General features: G+C 45.2%; 1 protein-coding gene across 5 annotated transcripts in view; it reads right to left on the bottom strand.

Annotated features, from left to right (window-relative positions):
• The window catches only part of PRP4K (pre-mRNA processing factor kinase PRP4K), a 116,903-nt gene that overhangs the window by 58,261 nt on the left and 37,946 nt on the right, over positions 1-20,696 (bottom strand). For all 5 annotated transcript variants that reach the window (XM_068236829.1, XM_068236828.1, XM_068236830.1 and 2 more), the window contains exons 3-9: positions 16,239-16,412; positions 11,276-11,434; positions 9,520-9,601; positions 6,752-6,959; positions 6,597-6,670; positions 5,612-5,702; positions 1,261-1,408 (exon numbers count right to left, since the gene is read on the bottom strand). In XM_068236829.1, the coding sequence (XP_068092930.1) occupies positions 1,261-1,408; positions 5,612-5,702; positions 6,597-6,670; positions 6,752-6,959; positions 9,520-9,601; positions 11,276-11,434; positions 16,239-16,412 (936 nt within the window). The remainder of the gene's footprint in view (positions 1-1,260; positions 1,409-5,611; positions 5,703-6,596; positions 6,671-6,751; positions 6,960-9,519; positions 9,602-11,275; positions 11,435-16,238; positions 16,413-20,696) is intronic.

Below are 20,696 nucleotides of genomic sequence, written 5' to 3'. Positions count from 1 at the left end.
CTGTACACAAAACATATTAGGCATAACAATTGAAAAAGGTGAATTATACAAATTTACATATTTAAAGAGGAACAGTCGCAAAAATCTTAAAGTTTAAAACACATACAAATAAGAAGTACATTTCTCCCAAAGTAAAATGAGCCATAAATTACTTTTCTCCTATGTTCCTGTCACTTACAATAAGTATAAATTTGTAATTACCGACAGATTTTGGACTAGCGCATGTTCTCATAGGGGGGCGGCGATTTCGGCAAAATGCTCAAACACTAGCGCTTTTGAAAGCGCTAGTGTCATAAAACCCTATGGGCCCGTTCTTACTTGGGCGATTTGCTGTAATCGCTGCAAATCGTCCAAAAACGCAAACGCATAGCCTGCACCATTTTCAGGCGATCTGCCGGCGATCGCGTTTCTGTGCTGTAGAAAACGCTGCACTGTCCAGTGATTTTTCAGCGTGAAATCGCGGAAAAATCACTCCCGCAAAACGCTGGCAAAAGTCGCCAACGTTTTGCGTTTCTAAATGTGAATGGGCCCTCAGGGTTTTTTTTATTTTTAAATGCGCTTAGTGAATGGCAGTTGCTCCGTCCAACTGCCAAAATAGTGTACAGCGAGCAGGGAGACTGGCCAGCAACTTTGTATAAATCTTTTTCAGGGAGTGCCTTTATAAAGAATACAGGCCATGCTGAGAATCACCTATGGAGAGATGGACTAGTCCAAAACCGGTCGGTAATGTCAGATTTCTACTGCCTACTGTGAGTGACAGCAACATAGGACAGAAGTAATTTATCGCTCATTTTACTCTGGGAGAAATGTACTTATTTGTATGTGTTTTAAATTTTAAGATTTCACGACAGTTCCTCTTTAACCATAATTCATATAATATGGTATAAGTTGGATCTGGAAGGCAATAATCCTATCTCAACATTCAGTTGAAGAACAGAAAGGATGGTGATACTACTACATGGAAAACTGGTGCTCCAGTCACTGATGTTTTTGACATTTTTCAAGCACCGCCCCGATATGAACAGAAAAATGGACTGGTAGCAGACATAACATGAGACCACACAGTCACTACCTGGCTGCCATTAGAAGTGAAATAAATAATTTAAAAATGATGCTACAGCTACCTAAAAGCATACAGCCAAGTAACTGATGAGGACAATAAGCACAGATCCCTAGAAAACAATCATGGGTTACTTAATTCAAATGTAATCAATCAGTCTTGATTTAAATTATTATAAACAATCTACTAATAGGACTCACATTAATTCATTGTTTCTGATGATTTTGACAGCAACTTCCTGATTAGCTCTTGCCATATCTCGAGCACGTACAACATTACTGAAGACTCCTTGGCCTGTATATCCATAGACATTATAACGTTTCTCAAGTATTTCCCCTATGTTTACACCTAGACGTAGAAAACAAAACGTGGTTTAGTGGTAGCGGCAATTAAAATTCTCTTCAGACGGCAGTGGCTAAAACGTTCAGCTGTTTTAAAGATAGCATGCAGATTGAATGCAAACAATTCCCAAGCCCAACTATGACAGCAAATTAATCCCTGTGACAGAACCAATATATCCAACTATACTATCCATTATTTATCTGCAAGGATTTTAAGTATCCGCTATGTATTAGGTCAGCACCACTGCTAATACATAAATATCTGCTTTATACCGCATAAGGCTGGGAGCACCCTCATCAATTTTCTGTGTGCATTTTTCTGCATGAGAACTAGCCCACTGACTAACATTGGTTTACAGTTCAGGCATTTGACGTTATTGTCAGATCTGACAAGATTAGCTGCATCCTTGTTTCTGGTGTGACTCAGACACTGCTGCAGCCAAATAAATCAAGAGGGCTGCCAGGCAACTGGTATTGTTTAAAAGGAAATATGGTAGCCTCCATATCACTCCCACCTCAAGATCACTTTAAAGCAAACCAAAGCAAACCTCAGGTGGAAAATAAAATATTTATCTGAGGAAAAGGAAGCCTCTGTATCCCCCATAGACTTCCCACACTGTCCTCTGGACCTCCACCACTGCCTGGGACCCTCCTTAGAAATTAGGGCTACGCTCCTCTACTGACACAAGTATGGCCATGGTGCGAATTACAGCTGCACTTGTGTCTGAAGAGGAGTGGTGCCCCATTGTTTATTCCGACAAGCCCTTGTCGGAATTTTTAAGAGGGCCGCACTTGACAACGAGGGACCGAAGGACAGCTTCTATAGCAGGGGTGCCCACACTTTTTCGGCTTGTGAGCTACTTTTAAATTTGCTGAGGCCGACGTTTCAAAGGCAACCGCCCCCCCCCCCCCCCAGAACACCGATGCAAAGGTAGTTAGGTATAGGTGCCTTCCGCGCAGGTCCGCTGGGTGGGTGCCTTAGCGCAGGTCCGCTGGGTGGGTGCCTTAGCGCAGGTCCGCTGGGTGGGTGCCTTAGCGCAGGTCCGCTGGGTGGGTGCCTTAGCGCAGGTCCGCTGGGTGGGTGCCTTAGCGCAGGTCCGCTGGGTGGGTGCCTTAGCGCAGGTCCGCTGGGTGGGTGCCTTAGCGCAGGTCCGCTGGGTGGGTTGCCTTAGCGCAGGTCCGCTGGGTGGGTTGCCTTAGCGCAGGTCCGCTGGGTGGGTTGCCTTAGCGCAGGTCCGCTGGGTGGGGGCCTTAGCGCAGGTCCGCTGGGTGGGGGCCTTAGCGCAGGTCCGCTGGGTGGGGGCCTTAGCGCAGGTCCGCTGGGTGGGGGCCTTAGCGCAGGTCCGCTGGGTGGGGGCCTTAGCGCAGGTCCGCTGGGTGGGGGCCTTAGCGCAGGTTAGCTGGGTGGGGGCCTTAGCGCAGGTTAGCTGGGTGGGGGCTTTAGCGTAGGTTAGCTGGGTGGGGGCCTTAGCGTAGGTTAGCTGGGTGGGGGCCTTAGCGTAGGTTAGCAGGGTGTATGTGCCTTAGCGTAGGTTAGCAGGGTGTATGTGCCTTAGTGTAGGTATCTAGGGATAGGAGCCCGGGTGCACGCAACTTACCTCCCTCCAGCGTCCTGGCTTCACTCCCTCAGCCGCGGCTGCCTGGAGGGCAGATATGCAGTTCGGCGGCTGAGGGAGGCTCCGGCGGGCAGCGTGAGTGGAGGCGGAAGTGTTGTCTCCAGCGCCGACCCCCAGCCATGACACTGCGTCGCCGCCCCTGGCCTCTCAGCCGCGCCTCTCTCCTCCCCGCGAGCGGCCAGCAGCAGAATCTGACAGAACGCGGCCGATTGTTCTTAAAGGGAAGGTTCAAGCAAAATAAAAAAATGAGTTTCACTTACCTGGGGCTTCTACCAGCCCCATGCAGCCATCCTGTGCCCTCGTAGTCACTCACTGCTGCTCCAGTCCCCCACTGGCAACTTTTGCATTGCGTACATTTTTACGCATTCCCGCTAGTGCAGGAACATTAACACATACATTTTACACGTTACTGGTTCAATGCGTAAATTTTTACGCATTGAACCAGTAATGCGTAAAAATGTATGTGTTAATGTTCCTGCACTAGCAGGAATGCGTAAAAATGTACGTAATGCGTCCCGCCGACCTCCGAGGTCGGCAAGCTGCCAGCGGGGGACTGGAGCAGCAGTGAGTGACTACGAGGGCACAGGATGGCTGCATGGGGCTGGTAGAAGCCCCAGGTAAGTGAAACTCATTCTTTTATTTTGCTTGGACATTCCCTTTAAGCTGCTGGCTGCAAAATTCAATGGGACGCGGCCATGAGGCCGCGATCTACCAATCAGGCGGTCGCGATCTACCAGTAGATCGCGATCGGCCTATTGGGCAGCCCTGTTCTATAGGATTCCAGAGGGTTCTCTCTTATAGGTAACCTAGGGTCCACTTTAATACAGATTGACATCCATCATACTAGAATTAGTACAATGAGGAGAGAGATGTAGTAAGCTGCAATATGAGTCACAGCTATAGCTTCTGATAGAAACAAAGCAGTCTTAGCAGTATCTAGTCCAGTGCACACCAAAATCCTCTAGCAGCTCCACAAAACGCTACAGGTTTTTGAAGCAGATTTTCAGAGTGATTCTAGGCATGTTTAGAGAAGTTTTCTAAACATGCCGAGCGTTTTTGTGTAGCAGATTTCATATATTGTTACAGTAAAGCTGTTACTGAACAGCTACTGTAACAAAAACCCCTGGAAAACCGCTCTGATCTGGCGTTTTTCAGAACGTTTTGGCGTTTTTCCTAAACTTAACATTGAAGGCAGTAACGCCTCAGAAATCCCAAAAATGCTGAAGCCCGGGAGTTTGTGTTTCTGCTAAAACCGAACCGCTCTTGTGCACCAACCCATTGAAATACATTACCCGCAAGCGGTTCTAAAAACGCTACCGAACCGCTCTGGTGTGCTCTAGGCCTCTGTGAACACACAATTTGCCCTCACCTTTGTGCTTTATTGCAGACACAGATGCCAAGTTGGACTATATCCAACAGAAGGAATTTTGATCTCACTACGGCATGAAACTGTCCATTACTCCAGATAAACAGGTAAAACCACCAACCAGCCAGCACTGGTTTTGCAAAAGGCATGCATTTTACTGAATACTATAATGCAATACAATTGCTTATTTTATGGAAAATTCATGTGCAGATTATGGAGTCAATGTTTGCCCATTGTAAGAGCTTACCTCACCCTGATTTGCATTCTTAAATTTACCAGTGGCGTCGGCATCTTCACTGCTGGCAAAGTGAACTCCTGTGGGATGCCCAATATCTACTACATGGTGTCAGGATTACTGTACACCACAAGGAACAAAGCTGCCCTTTAAATCTGTCCAATTTAAAGAGACACTGAAGCGAAAAAAAATTACATCAGTCTAATTGTTTCCAGTACAGGAAGAGTTGAGAAACTCCAGTTATCTCTATGCAAACAAGCCATTAAGCTCTTCCACTAAGTTAGGGCTGGTTCACACGGGCGTCTGCTGAGCTTTTGCTTGGCATTGCGTTCAAAAGCTAGCTTTTGAAAGCTTTTGGAAAGTGTTCAAGGCTAGCAGTTCTGGTCTCTGCTATTGTTTCCTCGCGTTTACTGCCTCTGAAAGCAGCATGTTGCTTTTGAAACTAGACGCAACGCTGGGATCTACTGCCAGGCTTTCATGAAAGCCTGCAAAAGCCAGCTCTAAACGCTCCCATTCACTTGCATGGGATGGCAGTGGATCCCAAAAAACGCTGCGTTAAACGCCACAAAAACGCCCGTCTGAACCAGCCCTTAGTCATGGAGAGGGCTGTTATCTGACTTTTATTATCTCAACTGTAAGTGAACTGTTTACTTTTCCTCTGCTAGAGGAGAGGTCATTACTTCACAGACTGCTCTGAAAGACTTATTTTGAATGCTGAGTGTTGTGTAATCTGCACATATTATAGAATGATGCAATGTTAGAAAAACACTATATACCTGAAAATAAAAGTATGAGAATATTTTCTTTGCTGCTAATCTTCTAGTAATTATTCATAGTACACAACCAATTCACTATATCATATTTTTTTTTTTTCGCTTCAGTGTCTCTTTAACACAAGGATGAAACCTGAGCCCTGTAAAATGTTATGCTACATAAACTACAATCTCCCCTTTAATAGGCATGCATGGTAATGCTCTAAACGAAAAAACTCACGATAGTAGCCTTCTGCATCCGTCCAGTTATCCCTTAAATTGGGATTTTCTTTAAAATCCTTTCCAAATCCAGCAGCTCTAAAACGAGCGCTCTGAAAAAAAGTATTTCAAAATAACATGAGATAATGGCAGCATGTGTTCCTGTAAATACCAGTAGTAGGCAAAGAGAAGGTCAACAGCAGCAAATACTCTAATGTAAAGCATATATAAACAACACAGTTATAGCCTATCCAGCAGGTAAGTCAGGGTAAACAGAATGTACAGCAAGGTGGGTGTTATTTTCATTGGGTACTTATCCATTAGCCGGGCGCATCCGGCAGGTGGCGCTAATTACTATTCCCCCTCCAGGCCGACATGGATAGTAGGGAAAGATGTAAGTCTGGTGGAGTTTTGTCGCCACCTAGAGGATGCGCCCGGCTAACGGATAAGTACCTTTCATTGTATTTATAAACATTAGTAAAAATTAATTTTAAGCAGGAAACATTTTTATTTCAAATATAGTTTTTTGGAATTGTCTTCATGCATCTAGCAGGTGGTCTACCATCTGAAAAAGAAAACCTAGCTAGTCTTTAAATGCTATAATTGCTCCACTCGAATGGAGAACAGTTCCTCTACCATTAGTTTAAAGAAACTGTATAATGTACAAATCTAATTTGTACTTTACATGTAAACAATAATACAAAAACTGTAGAAACATGAAATATTACAGATTAATATTTTCAGATGTTTCTGCTCCAGCTGATAATATTTTGTGAGCAGAAGAGCGTTCACTTTACTGCTGCTGACTCAGACATCAACACCAAAGACCCAAATCCTTTCCTGGACTTACAAAGCTTCCCAGTTATAATGTATTTATAAAATATTTTCAAATATGAAGTTTTTCAACGTAAATTAGAAATGAGGTGAGAAATGAAATAGCAGAAAATGTCCTTCCTAAAATAAAACATTCTAAGAAGATAAAAACTGGTTCTTACAAATGTACTTACATCAAAGAATGCAGCAAACATGTCATCAGATTCGGTAAACATGTCAGGAGCTGTTATTTTCTTCTGTGCATTACCTGTGGAAAACAATTGAATATTCTCACACATCACCAAATATTAATTCTAATCCACTTAATTCACAAATGAATCAAGCTTACCATTATTCTGTTCTGTCATTAAGTTGTGCTTTGCTTTGACAGAAGCTTCAAAAGTATCAACATTCTCCCTTTCATATTCCTTAACGTCTGCCGCTACACGTTCAAGGATATCATCAGGTGAAGGAGATCTGCTGCGTGAGCTGCTCTGGGGACTGCTTGGCTCAGAGTTCACAGACAGATTGCTGTCTTCATTCAGATACCTGTATTTCTACAAGAAAGGTCAGAGGAAAAATACTAAGTCTACAGACCACAGATGAATTATGAGGGTAAGTTCTGTTAACCCCCAATAACTGCTGATATTTTTCCATACATTTCGCATAGAAACCTATCAAGGAAAAACATCTGCTCCAGACCCCTAAGGACCATCAAAGCAGACACTTCACTGTGGTATAAAACTCAAAATTGCATTTATGCTTTAACCACTTAACGACCAGCCAACGCCGATAGGCGGCGGCTGGTCGTTTGTGGATTTCCATGGAGCGGCCGTTTCCTGTCAGTTCACGGCGGTGGGCTCTGTGAACAGCCTGCGAGCCTCCGATCGCGACTAGCAGGCTAATTGTAAACACCTGAGGAAGTTTACATTGTACGGCGCTCTGATTGGCCGGGGATCGCCGGCACCTATCTGAGGCAGTATAGGACGGATCGCTGTCCTGTACCGCCCATAGTTAGAAGGGGAGGGAAGGAAGGAGAGGGAGGGCAGGATATCGCTTTGAGGAGCCCCCCCCCCCCCCGCTACACCAAAGTAGCCGGCGGCGATCAGACCCCCCCAGCAGGACATCCCCTAGTGGGGAGAAAAGGGTGGGGGGGGGGGGGGAATTTTGATCGCCCTGCCTGCCACCCGATCTGTGCTGGGGGCTGCAGCGAAGGACACCGGGAGCCACCTGAGAGGGCACAGGATGGCTGCCAGGGGCTGGAAGAAGCCCCAGGTAAGTGAATTTTGATTTTAATTTTTGCTTGGATGTTTACTTTAAGTATAAAATGAAAAAAAAATAATCAGACGTGATCCCTGCAAAGCTGACTGGCCATGCGCCTCCTCACCGTGCTCCCGGAGCATGCAGTGTCCTGGCAGCAGGAGCACGATCAGGGTGCGCGCAGCTCGGGGACATGCATGTACAGTAGCCGCCGACTGGCGGTGTCCGTCCAGTGGGGCGGCGTGAGAACAGGATGACTCCAGGGTGCTGAAAGGAGCCCCAGGTAAGTTAAAGCGGATCCGAGATGAAAAACTAACTATAACAAGTAACTTGTCTATATATCTTATCTAAAGTTTAGATGGTTTACACAGCAAATCTAGCTGCAAACAGCTTTAATAGAATATGATTATGTCTTCCTGTGATACAATGACAGCAGCCATGTTGTTTGTAAACATTACACAGAGGCAGGCATATCTGTATCTCAGCCTGTGAAAAAAACCTAATGCACCCTCCTCGTCCCATCTGCCTCTGAAATCAATGGCTAGTAACACCTCCTCCTGACCAGACTGAGCTCCCATGAGCCCTTGCTACTGCAAACCTGTGGGCGGTAGTTCATAGGGAATTAGAGTATTAAAACAAAAAAGTATTTGACTTGAGGAATGCCCTATAAACAATAGGAAAGGAACAATTATGCAATGAGTAAAAGCTCATCTCGGATCCACTTTAAACTCTTTTTTTTTTACACTTAAATAGCCCTTTAAGTATTTCAACGGTGAAAGAAATGGCAATTCACCAAAAGGAATACTCCCATTTTTGCATGCATTGAACGACAATGCAGTTTTACTAATCTCCAGTTCTACTTGCACTGCTTTGATAAATTTGCCCCAGTGCAGCTTCCTACCATGACCCCAAATCCTCTGCCACCATCGAGCCTGCTTTCAGGACAAGAGCTATTAACTACTTTCGCCTCCTGGACGTAGAAGCTACCTCCAGGAGGCAATGTGCGCTCCCGCGGCCAATCGCGCACATGCTCCCGGCCCGCGGTTCGTTAGCCAGGGAATCAGTGAATCGGGCCATGGTGCCACATATATTTACAAAAAAAAAAATGCTATTTCCATCCCACCCTCCCAAAAATACCCACATAAAATGTTTAACCTCCTTGCCGGTTATTCCGAGCTGAGCTCGGGGTAACCCGCCGTGGTAACTACGTGATCTGGAGCGCACGTGCGCTCCAGATCACGTAGTGACATTACATCACCAACCAGGAAGTTCGGAGAAGCCGGTATTGAGTAGAGCGGCATGATTGTAAAAGCGGCTGCAGCTGGAGGGACACGGGAGGCAGAGGAAAGCATTGCACGTGCTGCAGGCTGGTATGCAGTGTCTTATGTCCGCGGGTGGATGGCAGCTTCGATCAGCACACATCGGCGCTCATTGATGTCTCGTGTCCGCGGGTGGAGGGATGCCTTGATCATGCAGACACTGCCGCTTTCTGATAACTGGCCCCGCCGCTGATACCGCCTGCTCTGGGGGTCACTGGCAGAGAGGGGGATGAGAGGAGCCCGCTGCCAGCTGGATCGGTAGGTGCTCTGATGGTCCCAAAACCGTATATTCGCACTATAAGAGGCACTGACTTTTTCCCCCCAGTTTTGGGGAAGAAAAAAAGTGCGTCTTATAGTCCGAAAAATACGGTAATTGGTGGCGGAAAAAACAAGATATAGATCAGTTTGTTGTGATAAGTAGTGATAAAGTTATAGGCTAATGAATGGGAGGTGAACATTGCTCGGATGCATAAAGTGAAAACGACTGAGGGTTGAAGTGGTTAAGTAAAGGCAAATTTAGTGTTATTTTCAAACTGACCTCTACAATTGCCAATCTTTGCTGTCGTCTTTGCTCAATGAGAGCTTCTTCATCTTCTTCTTCTACATCATAGTCTTCTAAACTGAAAATAAATAGCAAATTAACCATCTGAATAATCAATAAAGAGCAATGGGTTACACTTCAATTAAATGGATGAACTGATGTCCTCAATTTAGATTACAATCAAAGCCAAATGTGCTGTACAGTTCATGACTTCATGCACTTGCTAGCTTCATTGAGTACTTTGCATGATACAGAAGGAAAAAAAAAATAGAAACACTACCTTTCACTAATCAATCCTCTTATTTGTCCACATAGAAAAGCGAAACAGAATACAACACTTTTCCTCCTCTCTGTGACTATACAGATTAAGATTATATTTACTGCTTTTTATCACAATTATCAAATATAAAGCCCAATCTACGCGATTCGATTATTTGTGCGATTCGATTATGATTCTATTTACGATCTGATTAAATCCGGCATGTCCGATCGGGATTCGATTCAACTCGATTTGCCATTGCAAAACAATGGCGAATTGAATCGAATCCCGATTGGACATGGCAAATCGGATTGGATCGAATCCCGATCGGACATGTCGGCTTTAACCACTTAACGACCGCCTAACGCCGATAGGCGTCGGCGGGTCGTTAGTGGTATAGCATGGAAACGGCCGCTCGATCGAGCGGCTTTTCCATGCTAGTTCACGGAGACTGCCTCCGTGAACAGTGTGCGAGCCGCCGATCGCGGCTCGCACGCATAATGTAAACATCCGGGGAAGAAATCCCCGCTGTTTACATCACACGGCGCTGCTGCGCAGCAGCGCCGTGACGTAGATCGGCGATCCCCGGCCTCTGATTGGCCGGGGATCACCGGCATCTGATAGGCAGAAGCCTATCCTATCCGGCGCAGGACGGAACTCCGTCCTGCGCCACTCACAGGGTAAAGGAGAGGGAGGGAAAGCCGGGGAGGGTGGAAAGCGCTGCGGAGGGGGGCTTTGAAGAGCCCCCCTCGGAAAGTGCGGGTAGCCGGCGGCGATCAGACCCCCCCAGCAGGACATCCCCCTAGTGGGGAAAAAAAGGGGGGGGGAAGTCTGATCGCCCTGGCACATACGTGATCGGTGCTGCGGGCTGTAGAGCCCACGCAGCACCGATCACTGCAATATCCCCTGGTCCTTAAGTGGTTAATCAGATCGTAAATAGAATCGTAATCGAATCGCACAAAGAATTGTATCTTGTAGATGGGGCTTAACGTTATAGCATTAACATACATAAAAGTCAGTAAAAAAACAACTTTACTTGTGAATGCTACGACAGATCTCAGTCTTGGCAGGTGTACTTCATACCACAATGGAAGACATACCACAATGGAAGAATTAGGTGATTTTACTAAGTTTGTATACAGTGCATATTAGGGTTATATTATTATATACAAAAGCATAAGTGTTTGCAAAGAAATAAGTTAATATCCTTTAAATGTTTTAGTTGATGTGAAAAGGATTTTTTTTTAAAGTTTACTTCGAATGACTGAACACAGCTCAAACAAATGTACAAGCTTGATATGACAGGCAAAATTGGAAATGGGTAAAAGCTTGTCCACGTGTGACAAGCAATACACCAAATAAACATAGCTTATACTGTACAAGAAATCAGAAACTGTAAAGAAGGCAATGTGGTGTTTCCACTAGTACAATGTATTGTAATGTGGAGCAAGTGAGCATAAAATCACAGCATGCAATTTATAAACAATGTCATACTTATCATCAGATGATTCTTGTTCTACTTTCATTCCCTCAGAAAGACTGCCTTTAAACTTATCTTCTTTATCTTTACTCCTGCTTCTTCTTCTGCGCATTCGCCCACTACGGGAGTATGACCTCCGTCTGAGACGCGACCAACTCCTTCTGGTTCTGTCTCTGATTAAAAGATAACCATGATTGGAAATAGTTATTTGGATATATCCCTTTTTTGCCCTTACAAAGAAACATTAGCAATCAAATTGTGGTGGATACTCTACAGCAGTGGTGCCAATCGCTATCTACCGGTCGATTGCAAAAAAAACTACTGGATGCATTGCAGTCATGCACGATGAAGTGGAGCACGAGATGTCGAGTAACTTACCACACAGCCAATGAGAGCTCTGCCCCTCCAGTCCTGCGCCTATGTACACTTGTCCCACAAGCATGAGGTGAAAGACAAAAGTCTGGACCAACCATGGGAAGCCCATGAGGGAGAAAAATTTCAAGAAGAAAATAATTCCAGCCAGGAATAACCCACAGAGAGGAAAGAAGAGTGAAGACACTTACTCACCTGAAGAATTATTTTTTAAATAGGTGCCCACCAGTGACGGAAGGGATTTGGAGGCACACTGCTTAACTGGGAAGAAGGGGGGCAGACTCTGTGTGGCTATACTTGGGAATTGGATGGAATTGAAGATTTAAAAGTGGGAACACTGTCTCCGGAATGGAGAAATCACTTTGTCTAAGTAATTTTCAAAATGGCACACAAGTCGACAAAATGCAGGCACACCTGCTCTACAGCATAAGTGTGTCTATGCAGCTAGTCTCTGAGCCAGTAAAAATTGGAACAGGGATTTTTCCTTATCTGAGCAAACCACACCATACATGTAGCACCGCCACTGTTTGAGTTGGTCGCTGGGTAGTGCCGCTAGTAACAATATCAGTAATTTACATTACCAATATTTTACTACAGACTAACCCAGCTTCCAATCTTACATGAACCCTCCCCTCCTAGTGCCTAACACCAGTCCCCCGCCTAATGCCTAAAACTAACCCCCCATCCTAGTGCCTAACACTAAACCCACACATAATGCTTAACACTAACTCCTCCCCCCAAGTGTCTAACACTAACCTCCTCTACCGCTTTGTAGTGGATAGCCTACAAATAGATGATCACCTGCAGTCTCTATTCCCCATGTAGCAGCCGCGGGCACCTAGTTACGGACAATTTGCATTAGTGTCTATGAGATGCCTGCTGATCCCCAACCCAAATGACCTGATCCGAATCCACAAAAACGATCTCCCTAGTTTGGCCTAATGCTCTTGGTATCCTCTGTTCCAGTAAAAAAAAAAATTCATCTCCAGAAGGACTGGAGCAGAAGCAGGACTGTTTGCTGTGGTGGTTTGGGCACCTGCACCTGGCAATACAATAATTAATGACAGTGAATAGCATTACAGCTTAATACAAAAAGAGGATCTGTGGTGAAGCTAAAAAGAAAATGATAGGTAAGCATCAGAAGGTTAACACTAGTAATTAATAAGGGTGGTTATGTTTCGTGGACCATATTTCATGAAAAATTGTGTTTCTGGTCAATACTGTACACTAGAACTGTCACAATCACAGAGGACAAAAAGTTACCAAAGAGGCCACGTTCTTTGCAGAAAGTAATGACTGGTACACAATGCAGTTTTTCGCCAGATTGACAGTCAAATCGATTACTTCCGATTATTAGCAATGATTCAGAGTACAGAAGTAAGTGTGTCTAGCATACTTTTCTTTACATACAGTATATATCTCCTAACAGGAAAAGTGAAAAATCAGGACAGTGAAACAAGAAATTAAAGTAATCCTGAGCCCAAACAAACAAGAATTTATACTCACCTGGGGCTTCCTCCAGCCCCCTCTTGTCCGTGGGCTCCCTTGGTGTCCATTTGATCGCGTCCATTTTCTGGATGTCAGACCCAGTAGTCAGGGACCACTGTGCATGCTTCAGTGGCCGGGAGCACTCTGCGGCTGTGCAGTTAAGGCTTTTAACGGCACAGGCGCAGAACGTTCCCAACTAACGAAGTGTGCCCAAGTAGGGCCATGGCCAGGGACATGCATGCACAGTAGTCCCTGACTGGCTACCAAACACCAAGAGAGCAAATGACCTACAGGAGACCAGAGAAAGTCCTAGATAAGTCTTAAAGAGAACCTGAACTGAAAAATAAGGGCCGGTTCACACGGACGGCAGGCGGCGTTGGGGAAGCCAGGAAGTCGCGTCGTCCTGTGACGTCCCGTTCGGTGGCGGCGGTACAGAGATCGTCGCGATCGGCGTTTCTCGCCCCCGCAGGGGGACATGAAGCCGTGCCGGCTAGCCGTCCCTGGACGTTGCATGCGGCTTCTAGGGACGGCCGAAACGATGCGTTAAATCGGGATCAGAACGCCGCGTTTATGCAATCGACTGTAATCGACGGTAACCGCGCAATGCTAAACGCTCCTATTCACTTGAATGGGAGAGTTTAGCCGATGGGTCCCGAACGCTTGACGGTAGACGCCGCCAAGCGTCCGTGTGAACCGGCCCTTAGAGTCAAAATAAACATAAACACGCCATACTTACCTCCCGTGTAGTCTACTCATCAATCTCTTTCTCCTGAGCCCTGTTTGTCCACTGTGATCAATGCAATTCTCTGTCCTTTTTGAAAATGCCCATAACCCCATAACAGTTTTTTGGTAAGCACACTATTCAGCTGTAATATCGCCCACTTAAAGAGGAGCTGTTAGGCATAGGGTCTCAGAGACAAAAAACACATATCAGCAGCTAAATACTAGCTGTACTTACATTACATATGCATTTCACTGTCCATGTTTGGATTTCACAGAATTTTTATATAGTATATGCAGAGAATGATGCTCCTGACATTTCATGGCAGCTTCCATCTTTGACTGTCTTGTCTGAAGCCAATTATGATGTCATATCCTCCCTTACCCTGCTCCCTGATTAATTATTCATTAGCCCTCCCAAGTCCCAGCCCTTTAGACACTCCTACCAGTCTATGGTCTTATGCTTGGTACACAAGATGCGTTTTCCCGCACGATCCGCGGGTCGATCGGGATCGATTTGATTATTTCTAACATGCCCGATTCGGATTTCGATCGTTCCTGACGTCGATTTGCATGTTAATTACGCCAAATCGACGGCAGGAACGATCGAAATCCGAATAGAGCATGTTGGAAAAAATCTAATCAATCCCTATCGACCCGCGGATCGAGTGGGAAAACGCATGTGCCGATCACGGCTGTCACTCGGGGTGTCTGGATGGGGAAGGAAGGAGAGAGGGAGCAGCCAATGAGGCTGCAGCAGATGATGAGGGCGGGGTAGGGAAATGAAGGGGTGGTGCAGGTAGGGCAGTAGAGAGGAAAAAAACCTTCCCATCATGCTCTGCAGGCTGCCTGCGTCCTTCTCAGTCTTATGCGGCCTCCTTAAACAGCCTGGAGATAAGGAAGGCTGCTATTCAGCCAACAATAAAGTAAGAGAGCTTTTTAACTTCAGTATTGCCATTTGGCTTCCTTCCACACTGTTTAACACAGGGAAACAGATTAAAATTAGTTTGTTTTGCCTGACAGTTACTCTTTAAGCCATAAGGAAACATGGACATTACCTTGCACATTCAGTTGTAACTGACAGAAGCTGATATATAACTGACAGCAACTGGTATGTTTCAGTTCTGTCAAAATATTGTCAGAACTGGAAAGGATCACTGTATGAAGAAAATAGTGAACTTTTGAGAGGAACTGACATTGAGGTAAGTATTTAAAGGGGCACTACAGCAAAAAATTGTAAAATGTAAAATATGTGCAAACAAACAAATAAGAAGTACATTTTTTTCCAGAGTAAAATGAGCCATAAATTACTTTTCTCCTATGTTGCTGTCACTTACAGTAGGTAGTAGAAATCTGACAGAAGCGACAGGTTTTGGACGAGTCCCTCTCTTCATGTGGGGATTCTCAGGAATGTATTTATTTTCGAAAGAACTTAGTGAATGGCAGTTGCTCTGTCCAACTGCCAAAAAACTGTGCGAGCAGGGAGGCTGGCCAGCATCATTGTTTAAATCCTCTTTAGGAAATATCTTTATAAACAAAAACCTTGCTGAGAATCCCCTATGAAGAGATGGACTAGTCCAAAACCTGTCGCTTCTGTCAGATTTCTACTACCTACTGTAAGTGACAGCAACATAGGAGAAAAGTAATTTATGGCTCATTTTACTCAGTAAAAAAAAAACCTTACTTCTTATTTGTCTGTTTGCACATATTTTAAATTTTACAATTTTTCGCCAGTGTCCCTTATTCATTTGCAGCTACATCATCCATTTATTTTAAATAATTTTACACAGTTCAGGTTCCCTTTAATTATTCTTGTATTGTTTGGTTTGAGCTACACTTTAATGTGTACCAGAGCTGATAAAAGCTGCAGAATGCTGAGGACTGTGGCATGGGAGCGATCCAAGCTTATGGGGCCGGAGGAAGTCCCAGGTATGTATAAAACTTTTCGCTTTCATCAGCTCTGGTTTCATCCGAGGTTAAAATAAACTAATGAGAATAATTGTATGCATCGTCCTTCTCCTAAAAATGACTTTTTTAGATATCCCACTGATTTTATATTTAAATCTAGTTTTTAGGTTTTCACTGTTTTGTCTCTGCTCAATGACACATTCATTGAAGTATGCCAGATATAAACTCTATCACTTTATCAGTGAGGGTTATGCTAGTCTGGCCCAGTCCGACCTTGACAGAAACTGTCACTTGCACACCTGATGTTTAACTCTTTCAGGCAGAGAAAGAAAAAAAGGAACACAGCCTAGTTATTTATGAACTTGGCACTGTACATACACATGTCTATCTAATGATGTCATATGCCACCTTGGTTGTCTTTTAAGTACAAAGTCGACAAGGATTTAAGCCAACTGTAATCTTTTCCAGTTCCACATATAAACTGCTTACCTCCTGTGAAGAGATCTGCTTCTTCTACGGGGAGATCTACTGCGTCTAATAGGTGACCGTGACCTTCTCCTAGCGGGTGATCTGCTGGAACGCCTTCTTGAAGGGGACCATCGTGGAGGACTAGGTTCTTTTGCTCTGTCATGCCTTATAGGACCTTCATCTCTAGCTCTTGATCTAAATGAAAAGAATTTAATAATTTTATGTGCAAAAAAAGTATACTGTATTCTAAAATACAGGGCTGTGGAGTCGGAGCAATTTTGGGTACCTGGAGTAGGAAAAAAAATGCACCGACTCCGACTCCTAATGAATTTGTAACTGTAATTAAAATAGAAAATATGGTAAAATGTTCTATTTCTCACATAATAGTCATTAAAAATAATGTATATATACAGAAATAGCTGTGCTCAGTCCACAAAAATGAAATAAACCAATCAAAATTAGTTACTTGTGCTGCTTCAATAAAGCAGTCCCCGTATTTTTAAAGTCAGATATACACATCTGATTGTGACTGTATATATGATGTGTACACAGGAATCTCTTATATATACTAAATAACATCTATGCTGTAAGAATAAAGCCTGATGTGTGTGTCACTAATAGAGATGGTCAATAAGATGTAAATAATTCTGCGTTGATTCTGATTTATGCAAATGTACTCTCTTTGCTCATGAAATCAAATAATTTGATATGTTAAAATTTGGTTTGGTGACTACAAATTAAAGGGTACCTGAGACGGATGAAAAGTAAAGTTTTTTTTACATACCTGGGGCTTCCTCCAGTCACCTTCAGGCCAAATTAGTCCCTCGCTGTACTTCACCACCTGGATCTTCTACTGAGTCCTGGTAATTCAGCCAGTCAGCACAGTCCAGCCACGTGCTGCTCCTACAGCCAGGAGCGTTCTGCACCTGCGTAATAGTGCTGCGCAGGTGTAGTACGCTCCCGGCGGCGGAGTGTGTGCATGCGCACTACACCAGACTGGCTCAAGTACCTGGACTCATAACAGAAAATCCATGTGGCGGAGGAGGACAGCAAGGGACTGATTAGCCTGAAGGGGGCTGGAGGAAGTACCAGGTATGTACAAAACTTTAATTTCATCTGTCTCAGGTTTACTTTGTTACACAGTAGTACTATACTCTACATATGCACTGTCCACAGAGCTTCACGAAATCCACTGAGAATGTTGTGCACATTGATCACAGAGGTGTTGTCTATCACCCATAAACCTGGTTCAGATTGTACATGAAGAATGTGTAATAGAGGAAGAATCTCCTCATTCTCCTGCAGAGTACCTGCACATCACTCTTACCAAGGACTAGTTTTAGTCTAAAGGGAATAAATATAGTAGTCTACATATCCTTCTCACTTCAGTTGCCTTGTAAAATTCCTAAGCGTTGGCAGTTAAGAGACGAATTTCACGTTACATACTTTTAATCAACAAAATTGTAATATGCAAATTGGAGGAGTCGGAGGAATCCTAAACTGTGGAGTCTGAGTTCATGGATTTTTGGACCGACTCCACAGCCCTGCTAAAATATAGCTGCAGCTACGCTCCAAGCCAGTCTCCCGGAGTCCCCTCTGTAGCATGAGGCGACCCAGCCAGGTCAGCGGCCACTGCGCTGCTCGCGGTCGTGCTCCAGTGGCCTGGAGCGTTCTGCGCCTGTGGAGTGTGATTGCGAGCGGAGCAGTAGCACACTTGTGTATGCGCAGTGGACCCCAACCCGGCTAGTTCGGCGGCTGCTACGGAGGGGACCCGGGCAGACCGGCCTGAAGCAGAGCTGCGGCAAGGGCTGCATAGACTGGAGGAAGCCCCAGGTGTTTAAGTTTCCCGTTGTTTCATTTAAAGGGAAGGTTCAGGGTGGCTCTTAAAAAAATAAAAATGCCCATCCACTTACCTGGGGCTTCCTCCAGCCGTGGGCAGCCAGGACGTGCCCTCGGTGCCGCTCCGCAGGCTCCCGGTGCCCTCCGGTGGCCGACCCGACCTGGCCAGGCCGGCTGCCAGGTCGGGCTCTTCTGCGTTTCAAAATGCGCCTCACGGGGGCGCGCTGACGTCATCGGACGTCCTCCGGGCTGTACTGCGCACGTCCTGGCTGCCCACGGCTGGAGGAAGCCCCAGGTAAGTGGATGGGCATTTTTATTTTTTTAAGAGCCACCCTGAACCTTCCCTTTAAGTGGCCAGAGACTAGATAATCACCACCATATAGTCCAGATCAATTTTGTCTTATTCTGAAAAAAACAAGCCCTTTTTCACATGCTCTAATACTATTAAAATGTACCCGAGCCACAGCTCAGCTACACAATATCAGATAAGCAAAGATCTTACCGAAAGAGAGGGAAGCCTGAGGTTCCTATTGAGGCTTCCCTCTGTATTCTAATGTCCCCTGTCGCTAAGCGCAGCTCCTCTTTCTATGTACATGGCAGCGCAATGGCCGACTCAGCACGCCCGCAAATATGCAGTAAGCTGGAGCCGCGGACTCCATGCTACTGCTCATGAGCAAGCGGGTGGGCTCGCAAAGTTACAGTGGGGCCAATAATACGGAAGTGAAGCTGCACGGCCCCCGATACAGAGGGGGGCCGCGCTCTGCAATGGGGGGCTGCCGACAAGAAAGGGAAGCCTCAATAGGATCCTGAGGTTTCTCTACAGGGTAAGAACTTGTTTTGAACCAGAGCTTTGGCTTAGGTTCACTTTAAGGTAAGGAATTTAACCATTCATGCCGCGCGGACGTGAGCTTCACGTCTGCAGCGGCTAGAGCCGCAGTGATGCGCTAGTCACATCCCTGCAGTTTGTGTGGTCTGCAGGCGATCGTGCGGGCCGATGCCCACGATCGCGCTGCTGCTGCTAGCAGGGGGGGGGGGGGGGGATTGGCTGCAGGGGACAAAAGTCCCTTGTGCCAATCCGAGCATGTCCGCCAAGAATAAACACTGTTTTTGTTCAAAAACAGTGTTTATTCTTTACATACAGCAGCTGCGCTATCTCCCGCCGCTGATTGTTCAATTTATGAATGGAAACAATGTTTCCATTCATAATCTCCCCACCGCCACTGTGACCGGAGGCTTCCGATGGAAGCCTACGTCACTTCCCTTAGGTACAATGTAATGATACATTGTATCCTATTAGTGTACTTTGTACACTAAGGGCCTGTACACACTGCTGCGCTTTTCAAATCGCATGCGCTTTTTAATCGCAAGGTCTTTTGAAAAATAATGAAAATCGTGAAGACCTGTACACACTGCTGCGATGCGCTTTTTCTATTCTTATGAAGGCTTGCGATTTAAAAATCGCATGCGATTTTAAAAGCGCAGCAGTGTGTACAGGCCCTTATACGATTTTTGCTCAGCGGGGACATCTTGTGGCCAAATAGTAAAATACACCTGACTTTAGGAGAAAAACAAAAAATATCTATGACAAGAGGGCATATAAATATTAAATATTGGGCTAAAAATGAGTGATGTAAAACAGAAAAAAAATGCACCTTTATTTCCAAATAAAATATTGTCACCATACATTGCAGGGCGGTGGAGTCGGTCCAAAAATCCACCGACTCCGACTCCTCAGTTTAGGATTCCACCGACTCCGACTCCTCTAATTTGCATATTACAATTTTGTTGATTAAAAGTATGTAACATGAAATTCGTCTCTTAACTGCCAACGCTTAGGAATTTTACAAGACAACTGAAGTGAGAAGGATATGTAGACTACTATATTTATTCCCTTTAGACTAAAACTAGTCCTTGGTAAGAGTACTTGTAAAAGGTACAAACCGGAAACAAAGAACATCTATCAGGCCCTAGGCAATGTAAGTGTGGGTACATGTACGAATGATGTGCAGGTACTCTGCAGGGGAATGAGGAGATTCTTCCTCTATTACACATTCTTCATGCACAATCTGAACAAGGTTTATGGGTGACAGACAACTCCTCTGTGTTCAATGTGCACAGCATTCTCAGTGGATTCCTTGCAGCTCTGTGGGGAGTGCATATGTAGAGTATAGTACTACTGTGTAACAAAGTAAACCTGAGACAGATGAAATTAAAGTTTTATACATACCTGGGGCTTCCTCCAGCCGCCTTCAGGATAATCAGTCCCTCGTCGTCCTCCACCACCTGGATCTTCTGCTATGAGTCCAGGTACTTGAGCCAGTCAGGCGTAGTGCGCATGCACACACTCCACCGCCAGGAGCATACTACACCTGTGCAGCACTATTGCGCAGGTGCAGAATGTTCCTGGCTGTGGGAGCGGCATGCGGCCGGACAGCGCTGACTGGCTGAATTACCAGGACTCGTAGCAGAAGATCCGGGTGGTGGAGGACAGCGAGGGACTGATTAGCCTGAAGGGGGCTGGAGGAAGCCCCAGGTATGTATAAAACTTTACTTTTCATCCGTTTCAGGTACCCTTTAATTTGTAGTCACCAAACCAAATTTTAACAACATATCAAATTATTTGATTTCATCAGCAAAGGG

Source organism: Hyperolius riggenbachi, chromosome 5 (genome assembly GCF_040937935.1).
Source record: "Hyperolius riggenbachi isolate aHypRig1 chromosome 5, aHypRig1.pri, whole genome shotgun sequence".
In the NCBI taxonomy this organism is placed as follows: domain Eukaryota; kingdom Metazoa; phylum Chordata; class Amphibia; order Anura; family Hyperoliidae; genus Hyperolius; species Hyperolius riggenbachi.
The sequence above is the reverse complement of the archived record's forward strand: the minus strand, read 5'-3'. Positions and strand labels throughout refer to the sequence as shown.